Source organism: Ostrea edulis, chromosome 6, assembly GCF_947568905.1.
Source record: "Ostrea edulis chromosome 6, xbOstEdul1.1, whole genome shotgun sequence".
Lineage (NCBI taxonomy): Eukaryota > Metazoa > Mollusca > Bivalvia > Ostreida > Ostreidae > Ostrea > Ostrea edulis.
Genome location: NC_079169.1, coordinates 55594144 through 55609968, shown reverse-complemented (window position 1 = coordinate 55609968; position 15825 = coordinate 55594144). Strand labels below are relative to the sequence as shown.

The 15825-nt window shown below is 37.7% G+C and overlaps 1 protein-coding gene across 27 annotated transcripts in view; it reads right to left on the bottom strand.

Moving 5' to 3' along the window:
- LOC125682928 (epidermal growth factor receptor kinase substrate 8-like protein 1) overlaps positions 1 to 15825 on the bottom strand; it is a 57960-nt gene that overhangs the window by 2712 nt on the left and 39423 nt on the right. For all 27 annotated transcript variants that reach the window (XM_056140110.1, XM_056140114.1, XM_048923503.2 and 24 more), the window contains 5 exons: positions 2868 to 2973; positions 1587 to 1852; positions 1090 to 1252; positions 870 to 1005; positions 556 to 682 (listed from right to left, as the gene is read on the bottom strand). In XM_056140110.1, coding sequence (XP_055996085.1) covers positions 556 to 682; positions 870 to 1005; positions 1090 to 1252; positions 1587 to 1852; positions 2868 to 2973 — 798 coding nt within the window. The remainder of the gene's footprint in view (positions 1 to 555; positions 683 to 869; positions 1006 to 1089; positions 1253 to 1586; positions 1853 to 2867; positions 2974 to 15825) is intronic.

Below are 15825 nucleotides of genomic sequence, written 5' to 3'. Positions count from 1 at the left end.
ACTCATCTGCACTCATTAAGAAATTATTATTCTATATCTATAACGAAAAAAAACCCCAAAAACCAACAACAAAAAACACCCCACCCCCCCAAGAAAGCAACACCGAGATTCATGCCTCAACAAATATCTTATCCAAATTTTTCATTTTAACATATAATTTTGTTTCTTCTACTTTCTTTACCTTTTCTAGTACCCATTTTGTGTTTCAGTTTGCTACAAATATTTTTCTGAGAGAAAGAAACTAAAACGGGGGACCCCCTCTCCCCTTACTAGCATCAGGACAATTTAGAGTTACGCACACCTCAAGTACTGTATCTCCCACTTTAGATATTAGGTAGTGATAGGGTAAAATGTGAACACGTGACCCAACGAATCTCGTGCAAAGAGTAGCGGTTGGATGATTCTAAGCGGAGCAATATATGGTACTACGCCCATCATTAAACCACGCCCACTCCCGCCCACCCACACTAAAACCCATTTTCTCTCAGAGCAAATGCTAAGAAGCAGAGAAGCGTGCAGCCTACTTTGGGTACGGCGGCTAATGAAATGACTTACTCTCCGAGTCAGAATAGTCTGCTATTTCCGGGTTGTTTTGTGTGTATTCTTCTTTCCGGTCCGCCTTTTCTTTCCTCGCCTGCAAAATCGCCTGTAACTCTTTCCCGCCACTACGCGCCGTTTTATACTGCAAATAAAGGACTAACGTTCTTACAATATTTAGACGGTTCACCCTCCATTCCTAACCCATAGAAACCCGTACCCCACATCTAGCTATTCCTTACCAATAAACATAAGTGTTTTTTAAATTATTGACTCATTCTCCCTCTCCCTACAAGAAATCTGAAGAGCATTGCTTATAACTAAAACTCTACCCCTTCTTTGTTCTTCTGAACCAGAATATGACTTTCCAGTCTCTGTGCCTCCTGTGCTCCAATCAATCTGTCCATCTCTGTCCTCTTCAATCGGAACATGTCCTCGCCGTTATATCTTTGGAATACTCGGATACATCTGTGTTTTAAAGAACGGTATGCTCGTGTTAATTATACATTCACCATATCGCCACAAGACTTTGAAAATTCTTAGATTGCTTACTTTCCAGAAAATCCTTTGGTATCTAACCAATTGGTAACTTCGTCCACGGTAGACCTGGCGTTGATGTTTTTAACCTGAGGACGTTCTTTCTGTGCCTTTTGACCCTTTAAACTTTGGGACATGAACTGCTGAAGTTCGTCATGAAGGTCGTCCTTTCTCTTGTCTGCAATATTTATACACTAACGTTCAGATTTATACACTAAACTGTCCAAACGTTCAGATTTATACACTAAACCGTCCAAACGTTCAGATTTTTGGTTGTTTTAACCTCTCACAAAGCACAGACAGTTAGGGTTCTTTTACGTCTCATCAATATCATTTGAAATGTTCTAGATATATACTTGCCAAAAGTGCAAAGTATTTCAATGTTAAGGGCTAATGAGTATCAAGCAAATTGCAATTGCATTCAGCAGTATACTAGTACTTTACTTTTCTCAGATTGACGAAATTTCAAAACTGATGCTCACCTTTCCGTCGTTTAGAATTTGTAAACCCACCTTTGTGACCTCTGAGAGGTAGTGGCCTGGAGGATGGCGGTGGCGGCGGAGGAGGAGGATCTTTACGTCTTGGTGACTTATCATTATATCTTGGCGAATCACCGTATCGTGGCGATGGTGGATTACTATGTTTCATGGGTGGTGACCGTTGTCTCCGTTTGTCGCTCTGTCGTTCGGACCTGTTTCGTGGCCGCTCTCTGTCGCTGCTGTCTCTACTCCACTCATCGCTGTCATCACGCGGGCTGTGTCGTCTGTTACTGCCGCGTCTGTTAAGGAAGAATAAAAATACGGTATACATAATACAGGGTTATTTTCGCAACCGTTGAATTTTTGCCATTTTCGAGGAATGCAGTGTGAAATAAGACAAGATGTTTTACATACTGTCTCAAAAATCGTAAATTTAAATATAAGTGAAAAAGAGATCCGTTATGCTCGGAAAACGTGAAAGTATCATAGAGCCACAACGCTGCGTCCATTATGCACTCCAGTTTTCTTGAAAGTATTCGATTCCTGATTTTCAGAATGTTTGACGTAAAAATGAAGAACAGTGATCAATCTAATAAATCCTCTAATTTAAGAGAAGGGCAACACGGATCGATGGAAACATCAGGGATGAGACCAGGTGCCAAGGAGGAGTAAGCATCCACTATTGACCTGTCACACCCACCGTGAACCTTATATCTTGAGCAGGTAAACGGAGTGATCCGTATTCAAAATCGGTATTCAAAGAACGGCCTAACAATTGGTGTAAACACGTCAGACAACATTCGACCCAATGACAAATTGTAGTTGTATATCGGATCATTATACACTTATTTCGAGTTCACTGGGATATATATCGAATCGACATATGTTGTTAATCGATAAAACGTCTGTGATGTATCTAAATGTTGCGCTGAAGACCACAGAAAGGTTTGTTTTTTTCCTGTAGAAGCCTCTGAATAAATTCTGCCTCATAAGAATACAAAAACAGGTCAGTTAGGGAGCATAATTCGTGCTCTTGAGAATTCCAACAGATTGTTCACTACGTAGACATTGTCAATGAGGAACTCCAGCATCTTTTAATATCAACTTCAGAGTACTTGTGCGTCGAATTAGAGTGGGTTTTTTTTTTTCAAACAATTTATTTTAAAAAGATGATATGAATATTTTCTGAGTTTCATCTTACGTGTGGACACAATGAAATATAATAATCGATATCAGTAATTGCATACATTAAATATTTGTATACATATAATGGAATCTTTGCAGGTATAACGTCCTGTTACTAGTAAAACTTACCCGTACGATCGTCGGTCCTCGTCGCTCGCACTTCCGCTGCTGTAATCGTCGCTGCGGCGGCGACGTCTGTCGCTAGATCCGCGCCCCTTTCTCTTATCCCTGACTTCTGCATACAAATCCAAAACGACAATGCATTGAATGTATGTAAATTGAGAAATTTGCTCAAGTTTGCTTCTTCTGTTTGTTCTACCTAAAGTCGCATTGACTACAATACTTTATGCAGCTTTAAACACCGTTATTGTTATTTAGTTTCTATTTCATGGTTTTTATGTCCATTCAATATGTAGGTTATATTTAATTAGTGGTTTGGCCTTTGGTGAAAATTAAACTGCAGACTGAAGCCGGTAGGTATCAGGGTGTAGAATTGATTGATATTTTTTGAGTGGCGGCCGCTACTTGATTTAACTGACGGCCATTTAATTGGCGACCGCCACTTGATTTAACTGGCGGCCGCAACTTATTATGTGGCGACCGCCACTAAATTTATCTGGCGACTACAACTTAAATTTTTCACTGACGACCGCTACTTAATTTATCTGGCGGTAGTCACTTATTTAATTGGCGACCACAACGTAATTTAACTGGCGATCGCCACGTATAAATAAAGGATATTATTATTATTATTTTATACCTGGTGGCTGCCAATTTCAAAAAACTATTTACTTCGTACTGCTGAGTGATTATCTTTTAAATATTTAGAATAGTACGCAGACATGTAATATCGTTTTTCAAAGTGTTTGGACAGTCGAAGGAGAAATTGTCTTCTAAAATTGTTGACAAGCAGAAAAAGAACCTAAAATTTCTCCTTTGTCCAAACTTCGTTCGTCCTTCAATTCATCAGCTCATTCATTATTACATTTTTACCATTCATTACTACCTCCAAAATAATGGGATGGGGCCAATCCGCCAATATATCTTATTCTGCATGTGAATATAATTTAGCTTGCTTATTAAGATAAAGGAAAATGAACATTGTCAAAAGAGTGGAGGTACAGCCCCCTGGTTATACATGCCTAATACGTTGGTATATTTAGCCCAGGCCGCGCAAGCCGTTTGACTCCATTGACAAACGGGTAGGTGACTTAAGACTATATAGTATATTAAGTCCACAGCAAGATTTATCGACATTTGATATCATAAATTAACATTTATATAACTTTGTAAATTAATAGCACAATCGACAAACAATAATGTCCTTAATTGTGTAACACATACATACTACTAATCATTGCAGAGGGAGCAGGTTGCATTCCTTTCAGAGAGAGAGAGAGAGAGAGAGCAGTTAAATAACTGGCGACCGCCAGTTAATTTATAAGTGGCGACCGCCAGTTAAATGAATATCAATTCTATACCCTGGCACTACGTAGTATTTGGAGGCTACTGTTGTACAGCTAGTCGACCTACTCTCTTCCACACACTGACACGATATGGAGAAATCAGATAGACAGCAGTGGAGGGTTATCGATCATGCTCTATTTGCATAAATCTTACAATTTAAAAAAAAAAATCGTTGAATTCCTTGAGATTCGGAACCGAAAATTCACTGGTATTTACCATGAAAGTTTTTTTTTGAATTATTATTGATATATAAATACATATATGCCATTTGTATCGGGGATTTCACACAGAGTAGTGTAGACGACATGAAAAATAACTAGTCTTGAAATTTTTAGCAAACCAACCTATATCAATATTATAAGGACACCTAAACAAAACATACACTGCAAACACCGAGTATCAATATAAAACACAGGTACACAACAACATACTCCAAACTCGCACGACACAGCGCCCGAGCCAAGATGTTTGAAGTTAGCTGATTAAGCCAGGCAACTGTGTAATGCAGCGGAATGTAGATAGAACGAGAGGGCAATTTCATAATCTCAGAATTGGGTTGGGATACTCTTGACATGTCAGAAATTCAAATTTACGCCTCTGTATGACGACTATTCGGGTATACCTCAGGGTTCTACTATGGTAAGGTAAATATATATATATATATATATATATATATATATATATATATATATATATATATATATATATATATATTGAAATACAATAGACGGCTTCACATCCTTTTCCCAGAAAATGCTTGATCCTCCTCAGAAACATTTTAGGGGACATATTCCCACAAGGTGATACAACGGTAAAAAGGCCAATTCATCCACTTCTGCTTTTAACTTTGCAGAATTTAGCCAATGTGAACAACCATATGAAAAATTAGTCACTTACGCGAGTCTCTCAATCAGAACTCAGTTCATGTGTGTTTAAAAAAAAATGGCTATATGACCCTTCTGATTGAACGTTACCCTGCAAGGCTGTAATTGTATTGAAAATATTAAAAGCAAGTTTAAAAAAAAAAGGGGGGGGGGTCATGAAAGATGTCGCTAGTTAACTTACCAATATCAGAAAAGGTGCATGCACTTGCTTTCGAATGTTTTTCTGTTTAATATATGACATCGTAGTTTACCTAATGCGAAACTACGATGTTAGTTCCTAATCAATATCTAGCCGATCAGAATTCCATGAACATGCATGCACGGTAAAATTAGTACTAGAGGTCACTCATATCATGTATACGTACACATTTACCACTACGCCAAGTGTCAACAATATGACTGTAAGGGGGAGGGGATGAAACAGTAAAATTTTCAGCTTGTCTATCTGGCTAGTTGCCTGTCAGCATTCTATAGAGTTTATAGTCTACCTGTCTGATAAGTCAATGGTGTTTTATCTACTCGAAAATTCTTCGAATGTCGATCTCTCAAGTCGTCTAGCTACATTATTCAACTACAGTGTGAAGCTGTGTCCACGTGTTTCACATGAAATTATATAATTTAAGCAACATTTTAACAATAAAAGGTCTATTTGTGCCGGGGGGGGGGGGGGCTGCAACCTCACTTCTGTTTGACAAAAAGTACACATAATACCATCTAAGGCGGTGGCATTTGAAAATTGCTTGGAAACATGCCACTGAGGCAAAAGTCAGGTCAGCTGTATACCCGTCGGCTAATTACCACAACTCTTAATTACCCTGGACTTATGACGATTTAACTACTGTTTATGTCGAGATGCTATCCATGATACCTACCAGCCAGGTCAGGAAGTGGACCGTTCCATCAGTTACCCTCTAGACCGTTGATACCAACCGTTATTTCTAGGGTGTTGCTAAAACGCGGAACGGAAGACGGAACGGAAAATATATTATGCAATAGTGTTATGAGAAGGTCAGCATTTTGCAAAATCAAAAGGCTTATTATGAACAAGGGAAGAAGAAATTACAGAGAGAACAGGAAGTCATCCTCAGAATCCACCATTTCATATTGATATCTCACACTAATGCATTATTATGTATTTTTAAACGGTGTATTTTTTCGATGAATGTACCAACAGGTCTTGCTTAATAATTTGCATAGTAAGTTTTAAGAAAAATATTAAGCAAGCGCCCGTTGGTACCATCCTTTTTCCCGGATTTGTCCCCCCCCCCCCCCCAGATTGTAACAGTATGTTGTTTCACAAATGAAGACAAAATAAAATTAATTTATGTATCACATAAAATTTCAAAGCGAACGAGTCCGGTGTAGAAAAAAGTTTTGCCACATTTGGGGTGAATCTATGCGAAAGTTCGTACATTTACCGATATCCTGCGGATTAGTGTTGAAACTGAAGACATACAGCGGGAAAGAAAGATTGAAACATAACCAATGTAAACTAGGGTGCAGTGTAGGACCCATAGTACGTAAGAGGAATTAACAGATTTATTTCATTATATATGAAATGGCTAAAAGGCTAACACAGAATTTATGCTTGAATGGAATTGAAAGGTCATCTCATTATCACTCTAAATGTTAAGCTATACAAGTATTTAGTTTAGAAATGAACTACTAGAAGTCCTCCGTATTTAGTATTGGAGTGCCGCGGTTACTAAGTCTCCGTTAGTTATAAAAAATAATAAATCAAACGCGCAGAATGTTTAACTTGTTAACTTAATAAGATCATGAATTATTGTCGTTTTATACATATGATATCTGTATAAAACGACAATAATTCATGATATGATATCGCACTCCCTCTTGTAAGTACACACATACACGGTGTTATGTGTAAATACATGTACATGTGCGTTAATGACGTTTTGTCACGGGAGGGGGTATAAACCACGTGTGTTCTTTTCATTCTCTACCCATAGGTGACACTGCTCACTAACACCTCTGTCAATGCCGAAATTTCAAAATTCTTGTAAAATGCTTTGTAAACTCTTATACTAACGTTTAACTAAATTCGCTTAATCAATTTTAGCTGCAAAACTGTAGCTCTCTGAAAAAATATTTTGACATAACAGAGAGCTACAAATCCACTCTCTATAAAAACCTTCGATTTACGGCGCACAAAAAGCTGCGCACGGTTGAGGCCTTATATCGTTGTATTCTTGATTTGCTGTCTCATAAATTTAATAAAAAAAAAATTCTCAACATATTTTCCTACTATACTTGTGTCTAAACATACCTTCAAATATTCATTAAAGCCCCATACGACCTGAAAACTAATAATATGTGTATTCATACGCGCATTGTTTACAACTGCATCACGTACACGAGGAAATGCCCAAAATTATAATTTGTAAAGATATCAAAGGCAAAATGGTATGCTTGTCCAGAAGACGTAACTGTTTACTGGCTGGGGTGTGGCACTGAATAAGTAATGTGTACTTGTCGAAAGTTTTGACACAATTTGAGCAAACTGGTATATATAGTATATAGAGTGAAGGGAGCTAACAAAGCAGCCATTAAATTCTCGGTTACTTGCTTCCAACTCTCAAAACCGTGATGATGCATCAAAAGTTTTCCCAGTCGAAAGCCAGAATATTGTTGTTTTGTAATGCTTGTACATAAATCGTTTACCTGACTTCACAGAAACTTTGAAAAAAATAAGTCCAACTGGCGAGAATTGGGTCGCCGTCGTTAACTCTACACCAGTGTACACTATCTGACAATGTCCAAGAAATCAGGCCACTGTTTATCATATAGCAGTTTTCTGTCTGTCATTCATATAGTGCATTATGTTTTCGATTATCGAGTTTGACAAGAGGAAACGATGGGTATTCAAAATTGTGCCCTTAAAAATCATTTATGGACAAAAACTACTATTTGAAACACCTTCGCATTGCTGAGTTTCAAATTTTGAAATTATGAACGACCGTTCATTTTGTCTTTGGTCAACAATTTGGCATGGCGGATTACAACTGCATTCATAAAATCATTATCTAATTTTCAATACGGAGAGAGATCATTTATGTTAAATAAGGAACATTTGATTTGGAGCTCCAAGTGACTTCCTCATAATCAAGTTTTATTCACTGTATATGATATCAATAAATATCAGAACTAATGTACGCAATTATTAAAAAAAAATTCTTAAATTCAATTAAATTAAAGATATGTGCGCTACAATTCAAATCCGATTTTAAAGGTCCTTCCTCTGTGCAATATCATTCGTAATTTCCCGCGCTTGCGCGGGGTTTCATCTTGTACTATAATATACCAGTTTGCTCGTATCGTGTTAAAACCCTGTGGAAAATACTGTAGCACTCTCTATAATAAAAAAATAATCTTACAGAATGAAAGTTCTCAAACGGAAAAATATATCCAGAGTTATACAAATCAAAGTTTTGAATCCGGTAGAAACTGAATCGAGGAGCAGTATTATGAGTATCTATATATTTCTAGTAATTTTTCGGAGGAGTAAATGACGAGAGAGAGAGAGAGAGAAAGAGAGAGAGAGAGAGAGAGAGACTTATCTATTTCTATAGTATCCATGGACTGGTAACATGATCAAATGGACAGAGAAAGCAGCAAACAACGGAAGGATGTAAACAGTATATAGAATAACAAGAACACTGAAAAATGACACCAAAAAAATAATCCGAGATCAAATACGATTATAAAACACAGAACATGTAACATTTCAAACACTTTTCAAGCATCAGAGTGTAAAATGAGATGGAAAGAACGCTTTGACGAAATTCTCTACAGACCTAAACCGATCAACCCAAAAATGTAAGCAATCAAATCAAACACCGAAGAGTGGAATTAACACTTAATGTCCAAAAAAAAAAAAAAAAGTAATGCGACTATGGAGAAGAACAGATGAAAATAATAAGTTAAACGAAGAATTAGGTGTAGATTCCTTCACATACAGGAGGTTTTATTACGAGAGATGACTGCAGTGAAGACATCACGGACTCCCCGCTTAATGTCCATACCTACCAGGGGCGGATCCAGGAATTGTGGTTACGGGGGGCGCTACTTTATGAGACAGGGGGTCTGGGGGCCGCCTTGAGGCTCCCAGTGGGTCCAGGGCGCAGCCCTGGTGGGGGCCCAGGGGGCGAAGCCCTCGAAAGCTCCTGGATTTTACAGGTTTTATAGAGCTTGAAATATGTCTCCTATTTAGTCATTTGTACTATTTTCCATCATTTTTTATAAGGTGAAATTAATAAAAATAACGCAAATTTTAAGGGTTTTTGGAAAAAATTAAGTTCTCTCAATAAAGTTTTTCAAGAAATCAAAAGATTTTGTTATTTATTTCTCTGGGAGTGGAAGAAATTATTGCTTCTTTTATCGTTTAGTACATTTTTCTAAACAAGACACCACGATTTACCTTATATTTGAAAATTTTAGGGGGGCGCGCGCTGCCTGCACGGGGGCCCCCTTAAATCCGCCACTGCCTACGGTGACTGATTTAAGACAGGTGGAAGAGATACATACCAGTTTTAACTTACGAGTGTGAGATTTGGAAGATAACAGAGAGCGACAAGAAGAATATTTAAACGTTTCAAAATCAAAAGAAAGACAATAGATTTCCGACAAGGAACTACATGTTTTTGTTGGTTTGTTTTACGTTCCGTCGAGAATTTTTCAATCACATTGGCTACGAAGCGAACACTCTATCACTAAGCTACCGCGGCAGGTAGGGACTGTTTAATTATCTTAATCAATTAACAGAAACATCAGAAATGAAAAACAAAATAACTGTGCAGGTGGTCATATTTAAGAATGAACAAAGAATCCTTTAACAGCTTTGACTTGGAAACTCCGAAGAAAACAAGACAGGATACAGCTAGGATAGGATAGAGCTAGGATAAGGATGGGATACAGTTACAATAAGGATGGAATACAGCTAGGATAAAGATGGGATACAGCTAGCATAGGGATGAGATACAGCCAGGATAAGGATGGGATACAACAAGGATAAGGATGGGATACAGCTAGGATAAGGATGGAATACAACTAGGATAAGGAGGGATACAGCTAGGGTAAGAATAGGTACAGCTAGTATAAGAATGGGTAAGGCTTCTTAAGATAAGGATGGGATACAGCTAGGATAAGGACGGGATAGAGCCAGGATAAGGATGGGATATAGTTACGACAAGGATGGGATACAGCAAGGATAAGGATGGGATAGAGCTATGATAAGGGTGGGATAGAGCTAGGATTAAGATAGGATAAAACAAGAGGTACTGTGAGCACTGCTCTACAGACGGACGGACGGACAGACAGACAGACGGACAACCCGATTCCAGTATACCCCCCCACAACTTGTTGCGGGGGGTATAACAACGATAATGATAGGATACAGCTAGGATAGGATTGGGACACAACTAGGATAAGGATGGAATACAACTAGGATAAGGATGGAATACACCTAGGATAGGATTCAGACACAGCTAGGATAAAGGTGGAATACAGCTAGGATAAGGATGGGATACAGCTAGGATAAGGATGGGATACAGCCAGGATAAGAATGGGTACGGCTAGGATAAGGATAGGATATGGCTAGGATGGAATACAGTTACAATAAGGATGGGATATAGCTAGGATAAGGATGGGGTGTACATCCAGAATAAGGATGGAATACAGCTAGGATAAGGATGGAATACAGCCAGGATAAGGATGGGATACTGCTAGCATAGTGATGCGATACAGCTAGGATAAGGATGAGATATACAGGTAGGGAAAATGGGTATGGATAGGATAAGGATGAGATACAGCTAGGATAAGGATGGGACACAGCTAGGGTAAGGATGTGACACATCTACGGTACACAGCTAAGATAAGGATGGGATACAGCTAGGATAAGGATGGGATACAGCCAGGATAAGGATAGGGTACAGCTAGGATAAGGATGGATACAGCTAGGATAAGAATGGGTATGGCTAGGATAAGAATGGGATACAGCTAGGATAGGGATGGGATACAGCTAGGATAAGGATGGGATACAGATAGGATAAGGATGGAATACAGCCAGAATAAGGATAGGCTGTCGCCAGGACAGTTGCTATAGAACGTAAAAAACAGAAAAAGTACATCTAGACCAGATGTTCGAGCGGACATAAAATTCGCTGATATTACATCCGAATTTTAAGACTACCATTTTGAAACAGTGTTTTTAGACAATAGAGATTTTAGAAATTAGATGGACATGGACCTGATCGCTCAGATGAGCATTTACATGTACATTCCCATATGAAAACAGAGAATCCTATAATCATCGCTCACCCGTAATGTCGAATTTAACTGATACTTTGCCTCTAAAACACCATATCAATATAAGACTTATGTGCAAGTAAAATCCGAAATCTTTGTACAACTATGTCCAGTAGAAAAGTGAAAATACCTTAAATAAATTACAGTTATGACAGATCAGAAAAGTTCACAAAGTCTTTTGCTCATGTAATTTAAAATTACTTGGAAAATTAATATTTCTTTGCAAAATGTAGAGCATCACCAACTTCGTGATGCCATATTCTTTAACGAAATAAATTAGGTTCCACATTTTAACATGGTAATTACTGAATTTCAGAAACACCTATCAAAATGTGTTTATCTTTCAGGGTAATTTCATTTATTCTCTTTATACCATAAATGTATTTGTACACAAGTTCAAGTACACAATCGGAAAAAAATCTGTAATAACCCTGAAATGAGTAATAATTAAGCTTAGCATGAAGCAGCTAAATATTAATTTAAGCCACCTTTGAATTCCAATTAATTCTGAAAACCAATCATTTCTGTTAAGAATGGATTCTTCTCATATTCATTGAGCACATCAAGACAAGATTATTATCACGTTTTTTGAAATATAATTTTTTGATTTATTTGTATTCAACAACTACAGAAAATATTTCGAAAGCCCATTGCGCCCATTTTCGTAGCTGAAAAAAAACAAAAAACTTTTCGCGTTATAACGCGAACGTGAAAATTTTTTTCACGAATAAACGCGCAACTTTCGCGTTATAACGACATAATTTGACTGCATATAAGCAGATTACGTGTTATTGTCACAGAGAAGTGGTCATTCTCAGTCGGGTGTTTTTTTTCCAAAAAAGAAACAAAAAACTTCGTTGTACCGGTAACATCTAGACAACAAAATACGTACAAACCAAACCAAAAGTGTATCTAATGACAAAATTATAAAACCGTAAGTTAGAAAGGTTGCTTTGAGAAATTCATGGGTTTTCCCCAAAGATGGCAGTTAATAGATATCTTTTGAAGTGTGAATTCACCTATTTTCGGAAGAAAATGACTTACGGTCAGCAAGTGCTTGCTTTAAACATTCTGGTGGATTTTTGTGGTTATCAAATGAATCAAAAGAAAATGTAGATTAATTAGAGGCTGATAATCCATATTCAATAGATCTTTAAAATTCTGTGAGATTTTAAGGCTTGATTTCAATGGACGAAATCTATACCTCTATTTTTAATTAAGCAACACTGGTACTCATCAATAACAAATATGAATTTTACTTTGCATTCAATAAAACTTCAATAGCATAATGCCAAACATTCTGAAATGTGTGTGTGTAAAAAGTATAGGCGTGTACAATATAGTTCTTTACTTTAATACTTAATGCATAAAGGTCAGTCTTCGTTCATCGTACTAATCATGGGTTCCTAGATTACCAACTATTTTCATCTATAGAATATTTCGCGTTATAACGCCAAAGTTTCACATTTATTCCCGAATGTTACGCGATATGACGCGATTTTTTCCCCAGCAACGAAAATGAGCTCGATGGCCTTACGTAATATATAGAGAATTTTGAAACACAGAAAACTAGGTACCCTAGTTCTTGGTATTTATATCAAGGTTACAATCTCATTATACCAGAGGACCTTGAATATCCATTAGAGCAGATATGCATTGTATCCACTAGCGAGTTAATTACAAATTTTCTCCTATTACTACAAGTGTAAACACTGTAAAAAGTAGAACTAACAAACACCGGCTATTTTAGAACGACATACCAAGTTTCCTCTGACAATTTTTCAGTTTCGTACATTGCATTTTATTTCTGTCATACCTTACTGCTTATGATTTGGGAAGGGGGGGGGAGGGCATATAGTAACACTGGTGAAATAATGTACAGAAGGACATCAAATAAAGAAGGGGCATCGATTACAAGGAGAAAACTATCTTCTCAATTCCATAAAAAAGGTGAAGATAACGAACAGTGAGCAATCTCACAATTCATATAAAGAATACAAAATTAAGAGCAGGGCAAACACGCACCCATGGACACACCAAACACGGGACCAGGTGCCTAGGAGGAGTAAGCATCCCCTGTCAATCGGTCACACCCGCCGTGAGCCCTATATGTTTTTAAAGAGGGGGAGGGAGAGCATTTAAAATGACCCCAATAACTTAAAAATATCACACAAGGTTTCTACAGGTTGCTCTTGGCAATTTTGATGTGTTGAAAATCTTTTTGTTTTACTGAAGACAAAAGTAATTTTCATCTGAGTGAATAAAATCACTAATCATAGCCCCATTGCTCTTGAGAAGAATCATCTTCCCAAGTCAAGGGTTTCTGATCCGGTCTCATTTTACTTAAATCTTTACCATTGGTTTCATTGAAAATATAGTTGCTTAAAATTAACGATCATCAGAGCCCAGATGATTGTTGAATGTTACAACTGTAAAGCAAGAGTAAAGATATCAAATTTAATTACTGAAAAAATACTCACACATTGTCTGAATGATGAGAAGAATCCAGCCTTACATTGACAAAGTTAAACCACAAGGGGTTTCTATGAAGTTACCAGGATATTCTATGAAGTAACAACGGTATTCTATGAAGTTACCCGTGTTTTCTATGAAGTAACCAGGGTATTCTATGAAGTAACAACGGTATTCTATGAAGTTACCCGTGTTTTCTATGAAGTTACCCGTGTTTTCTATGAAGTAACCAGGGTATTCTATGAAGTAACCAGGGTATTCTATGAAGTAACAACGGTATTCTATGAAGTAACAACGGTATTCTATGAAGTAACAACGGTATTCAAAGTTACCTGGGTATTCTATGAAGTTACCTGAGTATTCTATGAAGTTACCTGAGTATTCTATGAAGTTAACAAGGTATTCTTTGAAGTTACCAGGATATTCTATGAAGTTACCAGGCCAACATGCCAATGGTCATTACACTCTTCACTCTATTCCCCCTATTCGCTCACCAAATCCCATACCACAAACATGTTTGTTTTTTCTACCGACATCAAATCAACACATTACAAGAGTCAGCCATGTCAGGACTTGAACCTGGTACTTCCTGCAAACCCCATAGGTGCTCCAACAGTTAGCAAACCCCACAGGTGCTTCAACAGTTAGCAAACCCCACAGGTGCTCTAACAGCTAGCAAACCCCACAGGAGCTCTAACAGCTAGTAAACCCTGCAGGTGCTCTAACAGCTAGTAAACCCTGCAGGTGCTCCAACAGCTAGCAAACCCTACAGGTGCTCTAACAGCTAGTAAACATCCCTGCAGGTGCTCTAACAGTTTGCAATCCCTGCAGGTGCTCTAACAGTTAGGTTGACACTTCAAATTTCTACAACATAGGAAGCTTGGAATTATCAAAGCAGAATAAAAGACAGTGATGAAACATAAATCACTTCATCAGTTTGTCTCCTCAAACAAAACCTCATGGTTCTAAATGTTTTGCCTGCAGAAACAGAAACCAAAACCTCATAGTTCTCCATGTTTAGGCCTGCAGAAACAGAAAACAAAACCTCATAGTTCTCCATGTTTAGGCCTGCAGATACAGAAAACAAACCTCATAGTTCTCCATGTTTAGGTCTGCAGAAACAGAAAACAAAACCTCATAGTTCTCCATGTTTAGGCCTGCAGAAACAGGAAAAAAAAACCCTCATGGTTCTCCATGTTTAAGCCTGTCTGCAGATACAGAAAACAAAACCTCATAGTTCTCCATGTCTTTGCCTGCAGAAACAGAAAACAAACCTCATAGTTCTCCATGTTTAGGCCTGCAGAAACAGAAAACAAAACCTCATAGTTCTCCATGTTTAGGTCTGCAGATACAGAAAACAAAACCTCATGGTTCTCCACATTCAAGTCTGCAGATACAGAAAACAAAACCTCATAGTTCTCCATGTTTAGGTCTGCAGATACAGAAAACAAAACCTCATGGTTCTCCACATTCAAGTCTGCAGATACAGAAAACAAAACCTCATAGTTCTCCATGTTTAGGCCTGCAGATACAGAAAACAAAACCTCATAGTTCTCCATGTTTTTGCCTGCAGAAACAGAAAACAAACCTCATAGTTCTCCATGTTTAGGCCTGCAGAAACAGAAAACAAAAACCTCAGAGTTCTCATGTTTCCATAAAACACTACCGTGGAATCAGATCAGTTTGTGTGGGCTAATTTTTGTACATTGACAAGAGTTGTTTTTGGATGTAGTTTTGTGGATATGGATTCCGCACATTGAAACATATAAATGGTGTGATACTTTGGAGATTTTAAATTCATGTGATAGGCATTTCAAGGCAATTCACGGGATAGACGTTTCATAGGTAATTCATGGGATAGACATTTCATAGGTAATTCCTGTGATAGGCATTTCATAGGTAATTCACGGGATAGACGTTTCATAGGTAATTCCTGTGAT